The 16,363-nt window shown below is 33.2% G+C and overlaps 2 protein-coding genes across 3 annotated transcripts; one reads left to right on the top strand and one right to left on the bottom strand.

Moving 5' to 3' along the window:
* Positions 1-194: 194 nt before the first annotated feature.
* On the bottom strand, positions 195-926 carry LOC117922478 (secreted RxLR effector protein 161-like). The gene has a single exon (XM_034840610.1). It carries the CDS (start codon positions 924-926, stop codon positions 195-197), a length of 732 nt encoding a protein of 243 aa, XP_034696501.1.
* An 8,236-nt stretch (positions 927-9,162) lies between these two features.
* LOC117922708 (gibberellin 3-beta-dioxygenase 1-like) lies at positions 9,163-14,451 on the top strand. Of its 2 annotated transcripts, none has more exons than XM_034840903.1 (3): positions 9,163-9,478; positions 11,017-11,485; positions 13,760-14,451. In XM_034840903.1, the coding sequence occupies exons 2-3, from the start codon at positions 11,040-11,042 to the stop codon at positions 14,358-14,360; spliced, it is 1,047 nt and encodes a 348-aa protein (XP_034696794.1). In that variant the 5' UTR covers positions 9,163-9,478; positions 11,017-11,039; the 3' UTR covers positions 14,361-14,451. The 2 variants fall into 2 exon arrangements, with proteins under 2 accessions (XP_034696794.1, XP_034696793.1); XM_034840902.1 differs by having other exon boundaries at positions 10,967-11,485.
* Positions 14,452-16,363: the final 1,912 nt, after the last annotated feature.

Genomic DNA, 16,363 nt, shown 5'->3' with positions numbered 1-16,363 from the left:
TGCAAATTTTGTAAGTCTTGTAAAATGTAATACAACCAAGGTATTTCTCAATTCCTTATATTTTATTAGAGGAATAATACTTATATATATATATATATATATATACAATTGAGAGTCCTAAATTAGGAAGGTATTATCCCTAAGGAAACAACCAAATTATGGTATGTACAGATATATACAGCTAACACTCCCCCTCAAGCTGGAGCATAGATGTTGATCATGCCCAGCTTGTTACAAAAGTACTCAACTCGAGTTCCATTTAGAGCTTTTGTAAAAATATCCCCAAGTTGCTCTCCAGTCTTCACATAGCCAGTAGAGACTAGATTTTCCTCAATCTTTTCACGAATGAAGTGACAATCGACCTCAATGTGTTTGGTTCTTTCATGATAGACTGGGTTCGCAACAATATGAAGAGCAGCTTGATTGTCACACCAAAGCTTTGCTGGCATTGTGCACTTCATTCCCACTTCACATAAGAATTGATGTATCCATATGATTTCACAAGTAGCCTGTGTCATGGCCCTATACTCAGATTCTGCACTCGAACGGGATACAACACTCTGCTTCTTACTTTTCCAAGCCACTAGATTCCCACCAAAGAACACACAATAACCTGTAGTGGATCTTCTATCAAACTTAGAACCTGCCCAATCCGCATCAAAAAAACACTCAATGCGAGTGTGTCCCTGACTACTATATAGTATGCCTAGACCAGAAGCCTTCTTTAGATAGCACAAAATCTGCTCTAAAGCCGCCCAATGCTTTATTGTAGGTGTAGATGTGAACTGACTAACAACACTTACTGCATATGCAATATCTGGTCGCGTCACAGTGAGATAATTCAGCTTCCCAACCACTCTCCGATACCTTTCAGGGTTGTAGAAGGGATCTCCATCATCTGGCATAAGTTGTACATTAGGAACCATCAGGGTAGTACATGGCTTTGCTTCTATCTTACCGGTCTCTTTAAGCAGATCAAGCACATACTTCCTCTGTGATAAGAACATCCCTTTCTTGCTCCTTGATACTTCTATTCCCAGGAAATACTTCAATTCCCAGGAAATACTTCAGTTCACCCAAGTCCTTTGTATGAAACTTGGAATGCATGAATGCCTTAAGATCAGAGATTCCTGCATGATCATTTCCTATAATAACTATATCATCGACATAGACCACAAGAAGTATGATACCAGCAGCTGATTTCTTGTAGAAAACGGAGTGATCTTTCTCGCTCTTGTTCATGCCAAATGCTTGAATCTCCTTACTGAATTTTCCAAACCAAGAACGGGGACTCTGCTTCAATCCATAGAGAGCTTTTTTCAGACAACAAACCTTCCCATACTCTCCCCTGAGCAACAAACCCAGGTTGATCTAGATAGACCTCTTCCTCTAGATCACCATGAAGAAAAACATTCTTGATGTCTAACTGATGTATCATCCACTGTTGGGAAGCAGCAATAGAAATAAATAGTCGAACTGAATTTAGTTTGGCCACTGGAGAGAAAGTATCAAAATAGTCTATTCCATATGTCTGAGCATATCCTCTAGCTATAAGTCGGGCTTTCAGTCGTGCCACAAAGCCATTAGGATTAACTTTTACCGCAAAGACCCACTTGCAGCCAACAACTTTCTTTCCTGGAGGCAAATCAACAAGTTTCCATGTATGATTATCCTCCAATGCACAAATTTCTTCAAGCATTGCATTCTTCCAACCAGGATGATTCAGGGCCTCTGTAACAATTTTAGGTACTGAAATAGAATCTATAGAGGCTACAAGGACACTTGAGGAAAATGACAGGTGATCATAAGACACAAAGTTAGCAATGGAATAGATAGATTTGCAGTGTCGTTTACCTTTCCGAAGGGTAATAGGAAGGTCGAGATCACTGGAAGGATCAGATGACGAAGGAGCTGGTGCAGGACATGTATCTGTTGTCACTGGGCGCCGAGAGTACACTTGGACAATTGGTGGTTTGTCTGGAGCAGGAGGAATATTAACAGCAGGACCCAAATGAGCAAGAGACACATCAGAATCAACCACACTTGATTGCCCAATAGTTGGTCTTGAATTAAGCACTTGATACACAAGCCATTCTTCATCCTCCTCACTTGCAGAACTTGTGGGTGAAGAGAAAAGGGATGTGTCTTCTGAAAACACAACATCCATTGATACTAGATACTTATTGAGATCAGGCGAGAAACATCTATAGCCCTTTTGCAGTCTTGAGTACCCCAAGAAAACACACTTTAACGCCTTAGGATCAAGTTTAGTAACAAAAGGCCTTGTATCTCTAACATAGCATGTACATCCAAAAATTCTTGGTTCAAGTGAAAAAAGTGATTTCTGTGGATGTATTACTTTGTACGGAATATCACCTTTAAGCACTACAGTGGGCATATGGTTGATCAGAAAGCAAGCTGTGGAAACTGCATCAGCCCAAAACTGTTTCGGAACCTTCATCTGGAACATGAGTGCACGAGCCGTCTCAAGTAGATGCCTATTTTTTCTTTCAACAACCCCATTTTGAGAAGGAGTATCAACACAAGATGTTTGATGAAGAATCTCATTGTGACTCATGTAATTCTAAAATGAGTTAGACACATATTCTTTTCCATTATCGCTTCTTAATATTTTCACAGACACATCATATTGGGTTTTAATCTCAGCAAAGAATGCACAAAAATGGGAAAATACTTCTGAACGATTTTTCATAAAATAAATCCAAGTCATTCGAGAAAAATCATCCACAAAGGTAACAAAATATCGAAACCCAGTTTTAGAAGTAACAGGACACGGACCCCAAACATCAGAATGTACTAACTCAAACAAAGACTCAACCCGTTTATTAATCCTTGGGCCTAAAGAACTACGATGATGCTTCACAAAATGACACGACTCACAATCTAATGAAGGTAAAGTATCAAACTGAGGACATAATTTCTTCAACACCGGTAAAGAAGGATGTCCTAACCGACAATGAGCTTCAACAGGAGAGGCAGTACTGACACACGCAACTGGTCGAGGTACCCACTCGTCAAGGATATAGAGCCCATTAGATACATGTCCTTTACCAAATGTCCGTTTCGTCATAAGATCCTGAAACACACAATGATCAAGGAAAAATGAGACACTACAATTCATATTTTTGGTAAGTTTACTGACAGAGATTAGGTTAAAGGCCAAATTTGGTAAGTTTAACACAGAAGATAACATAATAGAAGATGTTGGTTTCACAGTCCCAGACCCTTTAATCTCATAGGTAGAACCATCAGCAACAGTAACAGGAGGAGCAGAATGTGTTCTGAAGGTAGAGAAAGTGTTATGATTACTTGTCATATGATCTGTGGCACCTGAATCAATTATCCATTTGTTTGAGGAGGAGACAAGACATGTTTTACCTGACTCTTCCAAAGCACTAATAGGAGTAGATGCTTTCAGTGCGTCTTGATACTATGAATATTTAGCAAACTCTTCTGCTGTCATTGTGACGATCTTGTCTGAGGAGTCTGAAAATGTAGCAGTATCAAATGTAGCAACATTGGCAGTTTGAATTCTTCGATTTCGATTCTGCAATTTCCTACAGTTCTTCTTGGTATGGCCAGCCTCATGGCAGTAAAAACACACAAGAGTACTTGGATCATTGCCACGATTTTCAAATGCCCTATTTTTGCCCCTGTTATTCACCCTTCTTGCATTTTCTGCATTTCCTCCTTTTGCAACAAGAACATTGGTGTGCTGAGAAGACAAGACATTCTCAGTTCGTAGAACTCTACTGAAAACTTCCTGAAGGGAACCAATGTCAAAACCAAAAAGAATCTGAGATTTTGCAGTCTCAAACTCAGATGGGAGACCAGATAAGAAACTCATAACAGCCATATGTTCCCGTTGAGCCTGTTGTACTCTAATATCCGGACTGAAAGGCATAAGTGCATTCAATTCCTCATATACCTTCTTGAAGTCCATAAAATATGCAGTGAGGGATTTAGCTCCCTTCTCAGGACAATGGAAGGCATTCCATACATCATACATCCGAGAGACATTTCCTTTTCCAAAGTACAAAAAATCAAGATAATCCATTAGTTCTTTAACAAATTCACAATGACTCAGCAGACCAACGATATCACTATTAATAGAGTTTTTCATCTGCAAAAATAACCGTGCATCATCTTGCATCCAAAGTTTTCTAGTGATATCAGTAAGAGGTTCCTCAGTCAAGTGGTCATCTTTAGCAACACTTCTCAGATAAATTTTGATAGTCTTGCTCCATTCAATATAATTAGACCCATTTAATTTGTGTTTAGTTATTTTTTACACAATAGGCACTATATCAGCAACAGAATTCTTATTCTCTTCCATGACAATAAAATTCAATCTCCAAAGTAATCAGCCCAGACCAGAAATTACAATTCACCACATCAAGAAGAAAGAGACAAGTACCTCTCTTACAAGAAGGCGTCCAAAAGCGTCAAAGCGTCAAAAGCGTGCGTCAAAAGCAACTTTAAAACCCTTGACAAAATGGATTGTTGTCGTGGCTGCCAAGGTGGGCGAAGGTGCGACTGGATCAGCGTCAAAGCGGAGGTGAGTCAAGATTTACTCTGGCGAAGTTACAGCAGCGAGAAACAGCAGCCCTTTCAATGAAGTTCTTCTCGGAACTGGGGTTGTGCGTCAGGGCTGCTGACAAACGTGGATCGTGTGTCGGGCCCTAAAAGCAGCAATAAAAGGCGCTCCTCTGGGCAGTGAAGGTTGGGGCTTTCAATGATTTCGGAAGACGGCATCGCTTCGACGGCGGAGAGAAGGCGTGAGAGGTTGGCGGGATCTGAGAAGAAGGCGCCTTTGGAAGGTGGATCGAGGGGCAGGGTGGATCGAGGGACAAGGTTCGTCGGACTAGCGATGGTGACAAATCTGATCAGGCAAAGGAAAATAGGAACTCCATCGATGCGTCCCACTGGCAAAATCTCACAGTCCCAGAACGAGATCTCCTTGGCCAGAAAACAGGATCGCGACGCCAACGGAACTGATCGGAGGTCAAACAAAGCTGCTACGCTCCTCCATGCGCCGGCGCGTGAGCTTCATGCGTTCAGCTTCAGGTCGCCGGACTTCGGGTACCGGCCGATCTTGACACCTCGCTTCCCCCTCCAAAGCCAGTGACACTACCAGGTCACTTTTATTATGTGACCCAATAACAAACCCAGAATTTGAGCCAATGGCTCTGATACCATGTAATACAACCAAGGTATTTCTCAATTCCTAATGTTTTATTAGAGGAATAATACTGATATATATATATACAATTGAGAGTCCTAAATTAAGAAGGTATTATCCCTAAGGAAACAACCAAATTATGGTATGTATAGATATATACAGCTAACATAAAACAAGAAAAATATGCGGACAAATTTGTTTGTATTAGAAAATTTATGAGGTATAATTCTTTGTGGTAATATTCTTTATAAAAGAATATTTTCCTCTTATTCAATCATTTTGAACACAACCCAATAGATGACAATGTGACTTTTTTTCTTTTGAAGTTCGAGTTTAATCAAGAGCCTAATGTGACTTGTTTCTAAATGATTTTGTTGAATTTTGATCAGGATGGTGAAGACTTTGCATAGTCTATCATGTGTTTTCCCAAACTTACAAGGATGCCTTGTGAATTTTTTTTCTTTTTGTGAAGCCTCTTTTTCCTTTTGAAGCCTTTTTATCCATCCTCCTATCATTGAAAAGGGTTACCTTTATTTATAGATGATGATAGAGAATTAAACTTAGAATCCTCAAATTTTGATTCTTAAATTCAAGGAATTTGATTATTTGATTTTAGCGATTACTTGTCTCTTGTATTTGGGAAATTTATTAACAAGATAATATTTATTTTAAATTCCCTTTTAACTCTGATTACTCTATTTTATTTTGCAAGACATAATTTTATAATTTTCCAAATTTCACATATCACCTTTTGAATTTCATGTCATGCGTTCAATATGTATGACCCATTACATGTTAAGCCCAAATTTTTTAGGCTAAGTCCCTATTTTGATGATCCACCAAATATTTAATGTCAACAATAGAATATAATCATTCATATATAGAAAAGTAAGTAAAGCATATTGAAACGTTTATACAAGAACTAGCAAAAAAAAGTAGCTTAGATCAAAAAGTTATTACAAGAACTTAGTGTTTTACCTATAGTTGAATCTTTTATCACATTATTTTGTAATAATAATGATGCTATTATACAAGTTAAAGAGCCTATGACTCACCAAAGAACAAAGCACATTGAAAGGAAATTTCACTTGGTAAGAGAAATTGCTAAGAGATGAGATATAGCCATTACAAAGATAATTTGTGTTGACAATATTGTTGATCCATCAACAAAACCTTTGAGTCCAAAAATGTTTGAAAAACATTTAATAAAATTGGGTTTTAAAATTATATCTAATTGGCTTTGAGGGTAAGCAGGAGATTGAAAGCATTGTATACCCTATAAAGTGAATAGATAAAAAAAATTTGCATTATGTATTTCATGGGTACAAATTATATATGTTACAATTAATGATATTTATCCTTAGATTTTATATTGTAAAGAAATCATCTTGATAATGCATATTATTAATAATGAGATATAATTTCTAATTTCCTTATAATCTTAAATACGTTCATAACTTATAAGGTTGTCATGGACGAGCATGCTTATTAAAAGTTGTCACGAGTTGTACTACTATATGTCATAGAGCAATAGATCTATTAATCACTATTAGGTGATAATCATTTAATTGGACCATTATATGGGAACTTTCAAACTTCTTATTGTCATGTTAGAACTTGTGCGATTTAATATTACATAAAGTTAGAGCTATAAGTTAAGCAAGTTGGTCGAGTTGATTGACAACCTGAGCTTAACCTAAATTAAGAAACAATTAACCCAAGCTCAATCCAACCTAACCTTTAACCCAAGGACTCAACCCAACCTCTTTTTTCTAAACTCGGGTTGATCAAATTGATTGAGTTACATGATTTAAAATTCATTCACAGTACTTTTTAAAAACTTTTCTTGATACATTTATACCAAAATTTTAAGTAGTAAATGAGATAAAAATTTAAAATAATAACAAAAAAATAGAAAATGAATTTATATATCTTTTTAAAAAAAGGGAAAAGTATATGATAATTATAATTTGATATTTTTTTTCCTTAAAATCCAAAAAGAAAATGAATATTATTATATAGAATAATATATATTCTAAATATTATAAAAATATTAAATTGAATTCAAATTAGGCTTGAATTGTTTGAACCTTGACCTAAGCCTAACCAATTGAGCTTAGGTTGAAAAACTTTAACTCAAGCCCAATTCAAGTATTAAAAATAATTGTCTTAATTAGTCCACTCAAATATCAAGTTTCCAACTCAATTCGTCCAAGTTTACATAAAGTTATTTGACTTAATGATTCTTTGACTTAATGATGTCACTAAATTTTATATTTGACTTTTGCATATGGTTTTGATGTTGTCAACTATTGATGTCTAATAACACACTATATATCGGCATATTTGGACTTTATAAATGATATATGAAAACTAGTGGATATCTATTAAAGGATCCAATACTCCAATAGTAGGAGAGAACATTCAAGATTGCATCACCTATATATATAAAAAGAAACACCCTTGCAAATTTAGGTAATGATAGTCATCTTAATTGGCCCAATAAACTTGTAAAGAATATTAGTTAATGGAATGATTAATATGCAAATTGGGAACTCATTTATACATCTCTTATTCTTTGGGTGAAATTACAATTTGTTTAAATATAATTGTAATTGACAAGTTTATTTGGAATAGACTTATTAGAGATGTCAAGATCTCACAAAGGTCACATGCCATATGCTCTTAACTTTAGCTTATAGAGAAGAGACAAATAACTTTATATGAAATGTTCATAATGTATATTCAAATAAGTTAATTATTCATAAGCATTTATTTTATAAGTTAAAATATTATAATGTATAATGAATTGCTATGAGATTATTTTATCTAAGAAGATTAGAATCACAACCCAAAGATATCATTTTGTATTTATCTTTTAACAAGATACAATTTTCTACTAACTTGAAGGCATTTGAATAGGTTCAAACTTGTATTGTCAAATATACATGGAACAATTGATATGAGTTTATTTAGCTAAGAAGATTAGAATCATGATTTGCTTAGTTAAGCAAATGCTACCTATCTTTCAAACCCCTACTTCAAATAGGTTACATATTTAATTACATTTGGTAATAATATAATATAATGAAAATTAGAAAAACAAATAAAAGCTGTCATTTCTTTAAATCATTTTGAGATACATCATTAATAACACAATTCCAAATGTATAAGATGAAGATCCATGGTCCAACATGTTCAAAAACTGCATCAAAAATGATAAGCACTATTTCTCCAAAGGTTTTTTTGTCCATGTATGAGCTTCAAAATAGTGGTGGGAAAGATTTTAGTAAGTATATATAATTAAGTGATAGTCTTACAAAGTTAATAAAAGTATTACTATCTCCAATATTCATTGTCTATGTATGAGCTTCAAAATAGTGGTCATAAGTTAGATGTTAGTAGATATAATTAAGTGATAATCTAACAAAGCTAACAAAAGCTTACTATCTACAATATCCAATAAGTTCATATACAACATTAGAATGCATTGCCTAAAAAATCTTCACGTTGAATTACTACTTCAAGAAAGGATAATTACATCATCATCGAGATAAGAATTATTAACAAATCAAAACTAAGTAGCGCAATAAAAATATGTACTATTTTGTCCATCATTCAAGTTTTATCCCACCAAGTTTTAAAAAGGTTTTAATGAAGCAATCCTAATAATTCAAGAACATTGTAAGTTTATAAAAAGATTGTACTCATTTTTTGTTCAATTGGATTTTCCTACATATTCTCGAATCTATAATGACCGACCATAAATTTTAATTTATCCATAGCCAGTAAAGTGCGATAATTAATTTCCTCAAATCTATAAATAGCATATGTCAACGTATGGAAATTCAATCACGAGAGAATATATACTTTCTCCACCACATTCTTCTTCTTCAATCATCTCCTTCTCTTTCTTCTCTTGTTCTCTTTTCTTCCTTTGTTCTACCACATTTTTTAAATATTTAAATTGTCAAGTAATGTAATACATTGTCGTGTCTCTTGCCAAGATTTCAATTCTTCCCGTCCATCAATTGCATATATGGACAATACCCATTGTGTTGTTGATCTTACTTTATTGACTTTACCAGCGGGCTTCACCGACAGCCATGCAAAACACAACGAGCCGGAGCTTTGCCGAAAACGAGGACCATCATGGTAGACAGGATTCTCTCCTTGAAATCATTCACAATTATACTCGTTCATGTATACAGGGTATTTGACCAGCCGTCATCGTCTGGGACTTTTGTTCTTTGGGGCTTCATATCACATCTCCAGGTTAGGATGTCCTTTCTGAGTTTGAAGCTTGATAATTCCTCCATCTTTCCTTATTTTGGCCATCCTATTGTACAAAAGGGTACAATGTCTTCATTATTTGGACCCAAATGCTTTTAAATGAATTTTCTTCTTTATCAAATAGATTTTTGATTTTAAATCAAACGAGAATGAGAGAAAATAACGAATAAAAATAGTAGAACAGGTATTTAATAAAATTTCAAATTATTAACAAGTTTCTTTAATTTAAATATCAGGAAAGATGAATAAAATTAACTCAATTTTTCTAAAAATGAATGAAAAATTACATAATTGATAAATAAATAAATTGAAAGTATAAAAGTTTGTATCAATGTTCTTATGCATCTCATAGAGGTTTTTTCTTCCATTTTGGGACAAATTTTAATACCAAGGTCTATTAAATAATTAATCATAAGTTACTATTTATTTAAAAAATGTTTAAGGCTAAATCAAGATTGGGATGGAACAATATGGCAGAATTATATGACTTCCCAAAAATAATTACTATTTTAATTCATGGTTGATATTGATTTTCGGAAGATTTACACCTTTTCCTATTTAAGGATTGTAAATTTATTTTTAGAAAGTAAATTTCATTGACATCCCTTGAAGTGTGGTGTAAATATATTCGATCACCATTAGTTTCAAATTTCGTCAATTAGGATTCCTATAAATTTATTTGGTTTATCAAATTTAGTTTTTTCAGAGACTTTAAGTCAAAATATTTTAAATAGGAGTGTTTAACAAAAATATATTTATAATGGTGTTAACCGATGAAATTTGAAATCATTAATGGCTTAGTGTATTTACACAAAATCTCAGGGGCCTCAATAAAATTAACTCTATTTTTAGGTATTATTCTTGGTGAATAATGAAGAGATCTCCAAAGGGATTTTCCTAAATAATTACAACTTTCTTTTCTCTCGACCCCTCTTTCCTGACGTCTTCCTACGCATTTTAATATTTGCATAATTATAAATTAGGTCAGTGATTGAATTTTCTATACATTCATGATTACTTCCTAAGTCTTCCCCCATTGTGTTTTGGGTGCATAATTATTAACTAAGTCAATAACCCATTTTCTTTCTTATACATTTTTTTTCTATGTATAATATTGTTTTTTTTTTCACTTTTTATCATTCATATTATTAATTAATTTCCATATCTTCACTATTACTTGTGACAATGTGTTATTCTCAATATCCATGTTGACACATTTAAGCACATGAATCACTTTCCTAAGTTACTATTATTTTTCTATATTTGCATTAATTGGATCAAATACCCATTTTCCAATGAATTTCTATCCTTCGTTGAGTGCACACTTTATTTTTTCTATATTTGTATGATGATGTTAATATCCAATTTTTTCTATATTTATTACATGAAATCTAAACATGAGAAAGTTGGGACTCCATATTTCTAATATTAATTAAGCAATTACTCCCTCACATTTAAATACTCTTCCAGGCCATATGCCCTTTGCCTGACAACATAGCTTCTGATCACCATGCCTTCAGAACTCTCTGATGCCTTCAAATCCATGCCTGCCAATCTCTACGAGAAACAATTAGACCTGAACTCAATCCAAGAATTGCCCGATTCGCACGCATGGGCGTCTCTTGGCGAGCACCCTTGCGTGGACTCTTTAATTGCAGAATCAGTGCCGGTTATTGATCTGAGTGACCCCAATGCATTAACACTTGTGGGCGATGCGTGTAAGAGTTGGGGTGTGTTTCAAGTCGTCAACCATGGCATCCCCATCAGCCTTCTTGAAGCCATTGAGGATGCTAGCAGGGACCTTTTCGCATTGCCTCCGGAGCAAAAACTCAAGGCTACTCGCCCGCCTGATGGCTTCTCCGGCTTCGGCCAACCCCGGATTGCTCCGTTCTTTGCCAAGCAAATGTGGTATGAAGGCTTCACCGTCCTCGGATCGCCTCTCGAGCTTGTTTCCAAACTTTGGCCTGAAGAATACTGCACCAAGTTCTGGTACGTATATACTAGTTCACCCTCATGCAAGCTTAAGAACCCTATTATAGTTGGTACGTATAGAGGCTTGTCTCCATGGACTTTGTTTGGAATGCAGTTGGGACTTGTTGGAAATAATGTATTTGGAAAGGAATATGGGAAAAGAAAAGGCGTTTTCCCCTTAGTCTTTTTCGGTGCCACGAAATTTGAGGAAAAATGCGAAATAAACAAATTAAAAAGAAAAAGTAAAAGAAAAATAAAAAATAAATTTAAATTTAATATATTATTTTTATATATTTCTTCAAATTTATTTTACTTATTTCTCTCCATTATAGCAAGATTAAATAATTTAAAAATATATAAATTTTAAATTAATTTTAATTATATTTGATTTTCTTATATATTTTTATAATAAAACTAAATATGATAAAACTATTTTTTTCTTTTCCTAATATTTTCGGGGAATCAAACATAATCTTAAATAAAAATTATAAATAGGACATAATGTCAATTAAAAAAAAAAACAAACAAAACTTTTTCCACCTTCACAACTTGTTACATATTTCTTTTTTGTGTTTCTTGTCTTGGGAGATAATTGCGTACAAAGAATGAGATTGTGGGCCATGGAATTATTAGGCATAGAAAATAAAATTTCAATCTTATTTTTGAGATCAATGATTTGTCTATTACTTTTCTCACAAAAGAGTTGTGTCCAAAGAAAGAAGATAAATTATGTGCCATGAAATTAATTGTACTGTGCTATTAATGTATTACATTTTATACCTTTTATGCTGTGAAAACTTCAAAATTTTGATAAAAATATTAATATATTTTTAATAAAAATGTCATTACGTCTATACTATCTATAAAATTACAAAGTGTTTATTAAGTTTCCATTAATTTACTTTTAAATTTCAAAAATACCCTATCAATTTATTCATTATAACCTTTTAATATTTAACATTACGAAATTTATTCTATTACCACCCTACTAATATCCATTAAGGTTATAAATTTCATTCTCTTTTAAATCACCTATTAAAATTAATTAATGTTATAAAATTTATATTTAAAGTTAAAAACTTTTCAAAATTCTCATTCCATTTTTTATCTTTTTTAGGTTTGAATTTCCCATCCATTAACATTATAAATTCTATTCTTTTTAAAACTCTATTAATATTAGTTAATGTTATAAAAAATTTATTATTAAAAGTTTCAAAACTTTTCAAATTTCTTGTGACTGTTCCACCTTTTTATCTTTTTAAGGCTTAAAAATTTTTCTCCCTTATTAAATCATTCTCTATTCCCTATTCTAACTCATTTCAACTCTTCCAATTGTGTCTATATTTGGAATGGAATATTTATGAATCGCCATAGGATCTTTCTTGGTATTAATATAACATTCCTCTTTTTTATTCTTAAGCAAGTCCTCGAGAGGACTTTGTGAATCCATGATTTATGTTTCGTCTTCCATTTCCTTTACATTATCAATTCCAATTCTTTCTTTTTCTATTGATTCTTTTCTCATCCAGATGTATGGATTGGATCCATGGATCTATGTTTCTCTATTTGCCTTTGTCATTCTATGAATCTCTTCCTTTTTACATATGCATCACCACTCCCTTTGACGGCATCTACTAATTTAAAACTTAATTTGAAAGTCATATTTTAACCTGGATGATGCATTTGGGATATCCCTAATAACTAATGAATGGCAAGTGTTTTTCCTTGTGTTGATCCCATTTCAATGGCAAGTCTTATTTCATTTTAATTCACAAATTTCTTACTCAAATTCGTTCATTTTTATTTATTTTTGTTCTGATTTGTATTATATATATAATAAAACTTGGATTAATGCTATGCAACTCTGATATTGATTAGATATTTCTTGGAACGTAATTGGAATTATATTTGAATAGTTTATATGTATTGTTTGAAAATGAATTTTAACTGTTTACATACTCATTTTTTTGGGTGGACTTTTTTCATATTCCTTCAAGTGCTATGGCACGTGTGGAGAGAGAGAAAATAAGCAGAATAGATAATAAGTTTTGAACATAAACATGCTTTCATTTTTCCTCCAATTTTATTTTCCTTTAAAACCTAAATCAAGAGTTTGAAAATACAACACATTTCATTATTTTCAAAGTATCCAAACAAAAGTACTATGAAGGATTTGCTGTTTTTACCTTTTCTTTTTTCCTCTAGCCTGAAGAAGACATGGATGGAGATGGAGGTCATTCCATTATCAGATTTATTGCCCTTTTTCTTGACACATTTGCCTCCATTTTGCAGTGAAGTTACTGAAGAATATGACAAACAGATGAAGCAGCTAGCAAATAAGCTCCTCTGGCTCCTGCTTGGCTCACTGGGAATCAACAAAGAAGATGTAGAATGGGCTGGTCCAGAAGGTCAGTTAGAAGGGGCACATGCTGCCTTGCAGTTGAACTCTTACCCAGCTTGTCCACAGCCGGACAAGGCCATGGGTCTTGCCGAGCACACTGACTCCTCCCTCCTCACCATCCTTTACCAGGGCAGCAACAGTGGTCTCCAAGTCGTCCTAGAAGGCAGTGGATGGATCACAGTTCCTCCTCTCCCTGGTGCGCTTGTCGTCAATATCGGCGACCTCCTCCATATACTATCCAACGCTGCATTTCCCAGTGTCCTCCACCGTGCCATGGTTAACAACTCCAAGCAGCGTATCTCCGTCGCCTATTTCTATGGACCACCGGCGACCATTCCAGTGGCGCCCATCCCAAAATTAGTTGACTCCAGTCACCCTCCTGTCTACCGCTCAGTTACATGGAGCGAGTTCCTTGCTACCAAGGCAAAGCATTTCAACAAGGCTCTTTCATTAGTTAGGATGCCAGTGCCGGAAACGGATTCATCGGAGTAAACCACCTAGTTTCGTTTTGTTTGGCCATGTCGTGTAGGACTCTCATTGTTTGGATGATTTGTGGTGGTAATAAGAGAGTGACGAAGAAATGGTTTTGTTCCCATGAAAGATGGCCTTTTATAAAATTTATATAAAATTTTCAAATAATTTAAAAAATAAATAAATAAAAGGCAGCAAGAAATCTCACAAAAACATTTTTAATCATTTTTAAAAATATTTTTACAGCAAAATCTTTTAGAAAAATTCAATAATTTTACTAATAATTTTTAAAATGACTAAATATAAATTACTTAATAGTGATAATTTTTTCTTTAAAAGTTATATATGATATAAATATAATGTTATCATTAAAACCTATATAGTTAGTAATAAATTAATAAATACTTTATTAAACCTAAAAATCAAAGCATTTACAAGAATCTTAATATCAACCCAAAAATAATCCACCAATAAAAATATATATGATAAAATATCAAACATTTAAATTAAATTAAATTTCATTAACCATTGAAATAATATATAATTTAAATAATTGCCTAGTTATTTGTAAATTAGAAGCTACTTTATTAAACCTTTATGTCCAAGCATTTAAAAATTTTCAAAATCAAACAAATGATAACCCACCATTAAAAGAAATATTTAATAAAATACCAAATAAAAAAAATTATAGAATTGATTTTATATTTGTCAGGAATTGAATAAATTTAATTTTATAAATATTAAATGAAATTTAAAATGAAAACAAATAAATATTTTATGTCTATTTAATATCCATATACCATACTCATCTAATTTTTTATTCTATCTTTTTTTTCACACACAAAATTAGTTTATTAGGGGGGAAACTTGCATTTTTAGTTTTTTTAAACTTTCTAAAATTTTTAAATAAATAAAATAAAATTTTAATTTTTAAAATCTGAGTGGAGGCCTATGCCTATGGTAGCTCCACCCCTACAAGCAAGCATGCAAGGGATAAATTGCAAGAGTTTCAACATAATGACGAGGCCTATGCGTCTTCAAACTAGACATCGAGAAGTTTCAAAATTTTAAAAATGAAATATTCTAAGACCGTTAGGATTATTATATAGGAGTAGATGAGATATTAAATGAATTGAGAACATAGTTGTACAAAAATACCACTGATTATTAGTAAAGGAAAATATGATCCACTTATTACTACCACCAAAGAGTCTAAAGACATAGAAAAGGCTCGCTAAGAATGCCTTTCAATCCAAAGTAAATATGTGAGATAAAATCAAATGAAAATTCTAACAGCAAAGAAAGTCAAAGAAACGACATAAAAAACAATGGCAAGTATCCTCCATGTTATGGAAGAGGAAAAGCTACTTTGGAGAAACACTATCAAACACTATTGGTTTAAAGAAGACCCAAGATGCCAAAATTGTAAAAAGATTGGCCACGTTGAGAAGACTTGTTGGAGAAAGAAAAATCACCAAGCAAATTTCTCTAAGGAGAAATATATGGAGAATAATTCCTCCTATATCTACCAAGAAGAGACAAGAAGCCACTAGCGAGTTGGTCCACACGTGTTTAGGATGCATACTTATTACTTGAACAAAATAAGTAATTCATTATTTTCATCAACAACTACACTAGAATGATGTGGGTTTTTTTTATGAGAAAGATTAAGTCTGAACTTTTGGCTTTTAGCCTAGAAATCCAAGCCCAATTCGGGGTATACAAATATTACATAAGTAGGAAAAATTTTAAATGCATTAATAAAGCTCAGAAATATTTTAGAAAATAAAGTAGTGAAAAGCTATCATTAGAAGAAAAACACAAAGACTCGGTCATCTAAAACTTCTAGAATCTTAATAAAAGATTAAGTGGGTAAATAACAAAGTCAAATTATAAGGATTCAATGTTAAGAGGAGAATTAAGGAATCAACACTAACTTTAGTTTTCAATCATCGAAGATATACGACCACTAACAAAGTTGCCTTTCATGACCAATCATCAATCAACACACCATTGTCATCCCT

Source organism: Vitis riparia, chromosome 9, assembly GCF_004353265.1.
Source record: "Vitis riparia cultivar Riparia Gloire de Montpellier isolate 1030 chromosome 9, EGFV_Vit.rip_1.0, whole genome shotgun sequence".
Lineage (NCBI taxonomy): Eukaryota > Viridiplantae > Streptophyta > Magnoliopsida > Vitales > Vitaceae > Vitis > Vitis riparia.
Note: the sequence above shows the minus strand (reverse complement) of the source record. Positions and strands in the feature narration are given on the sequence as shown.

What these genes read in the sequence shown, in the direction of transcription:
- LOC117922478 (XM_034840610.1), bottom strand. Translation starts at nt 926, where the DNA reads ATGGTTCCTAATGTACAACTTATGCCAGATGATGGAGATCCCTTCTAC.
- LOC117922708 (XM_034840902.1), top strand. Translation starts at nt 11,007, where the DNA reads ATGCCTTCAGAACTCTCTGATGCCTTCAAATCCATGCCTGCCAATCTC. An exon ending in GAATACTGCACCAAGTTCTG is followed by an intron (nt 11,486 to 13,759) that starts GTACGTATATAC and finishes TCCATTTTGCAG; the next exon opens with TGAAGTTACTGAAGAATATG.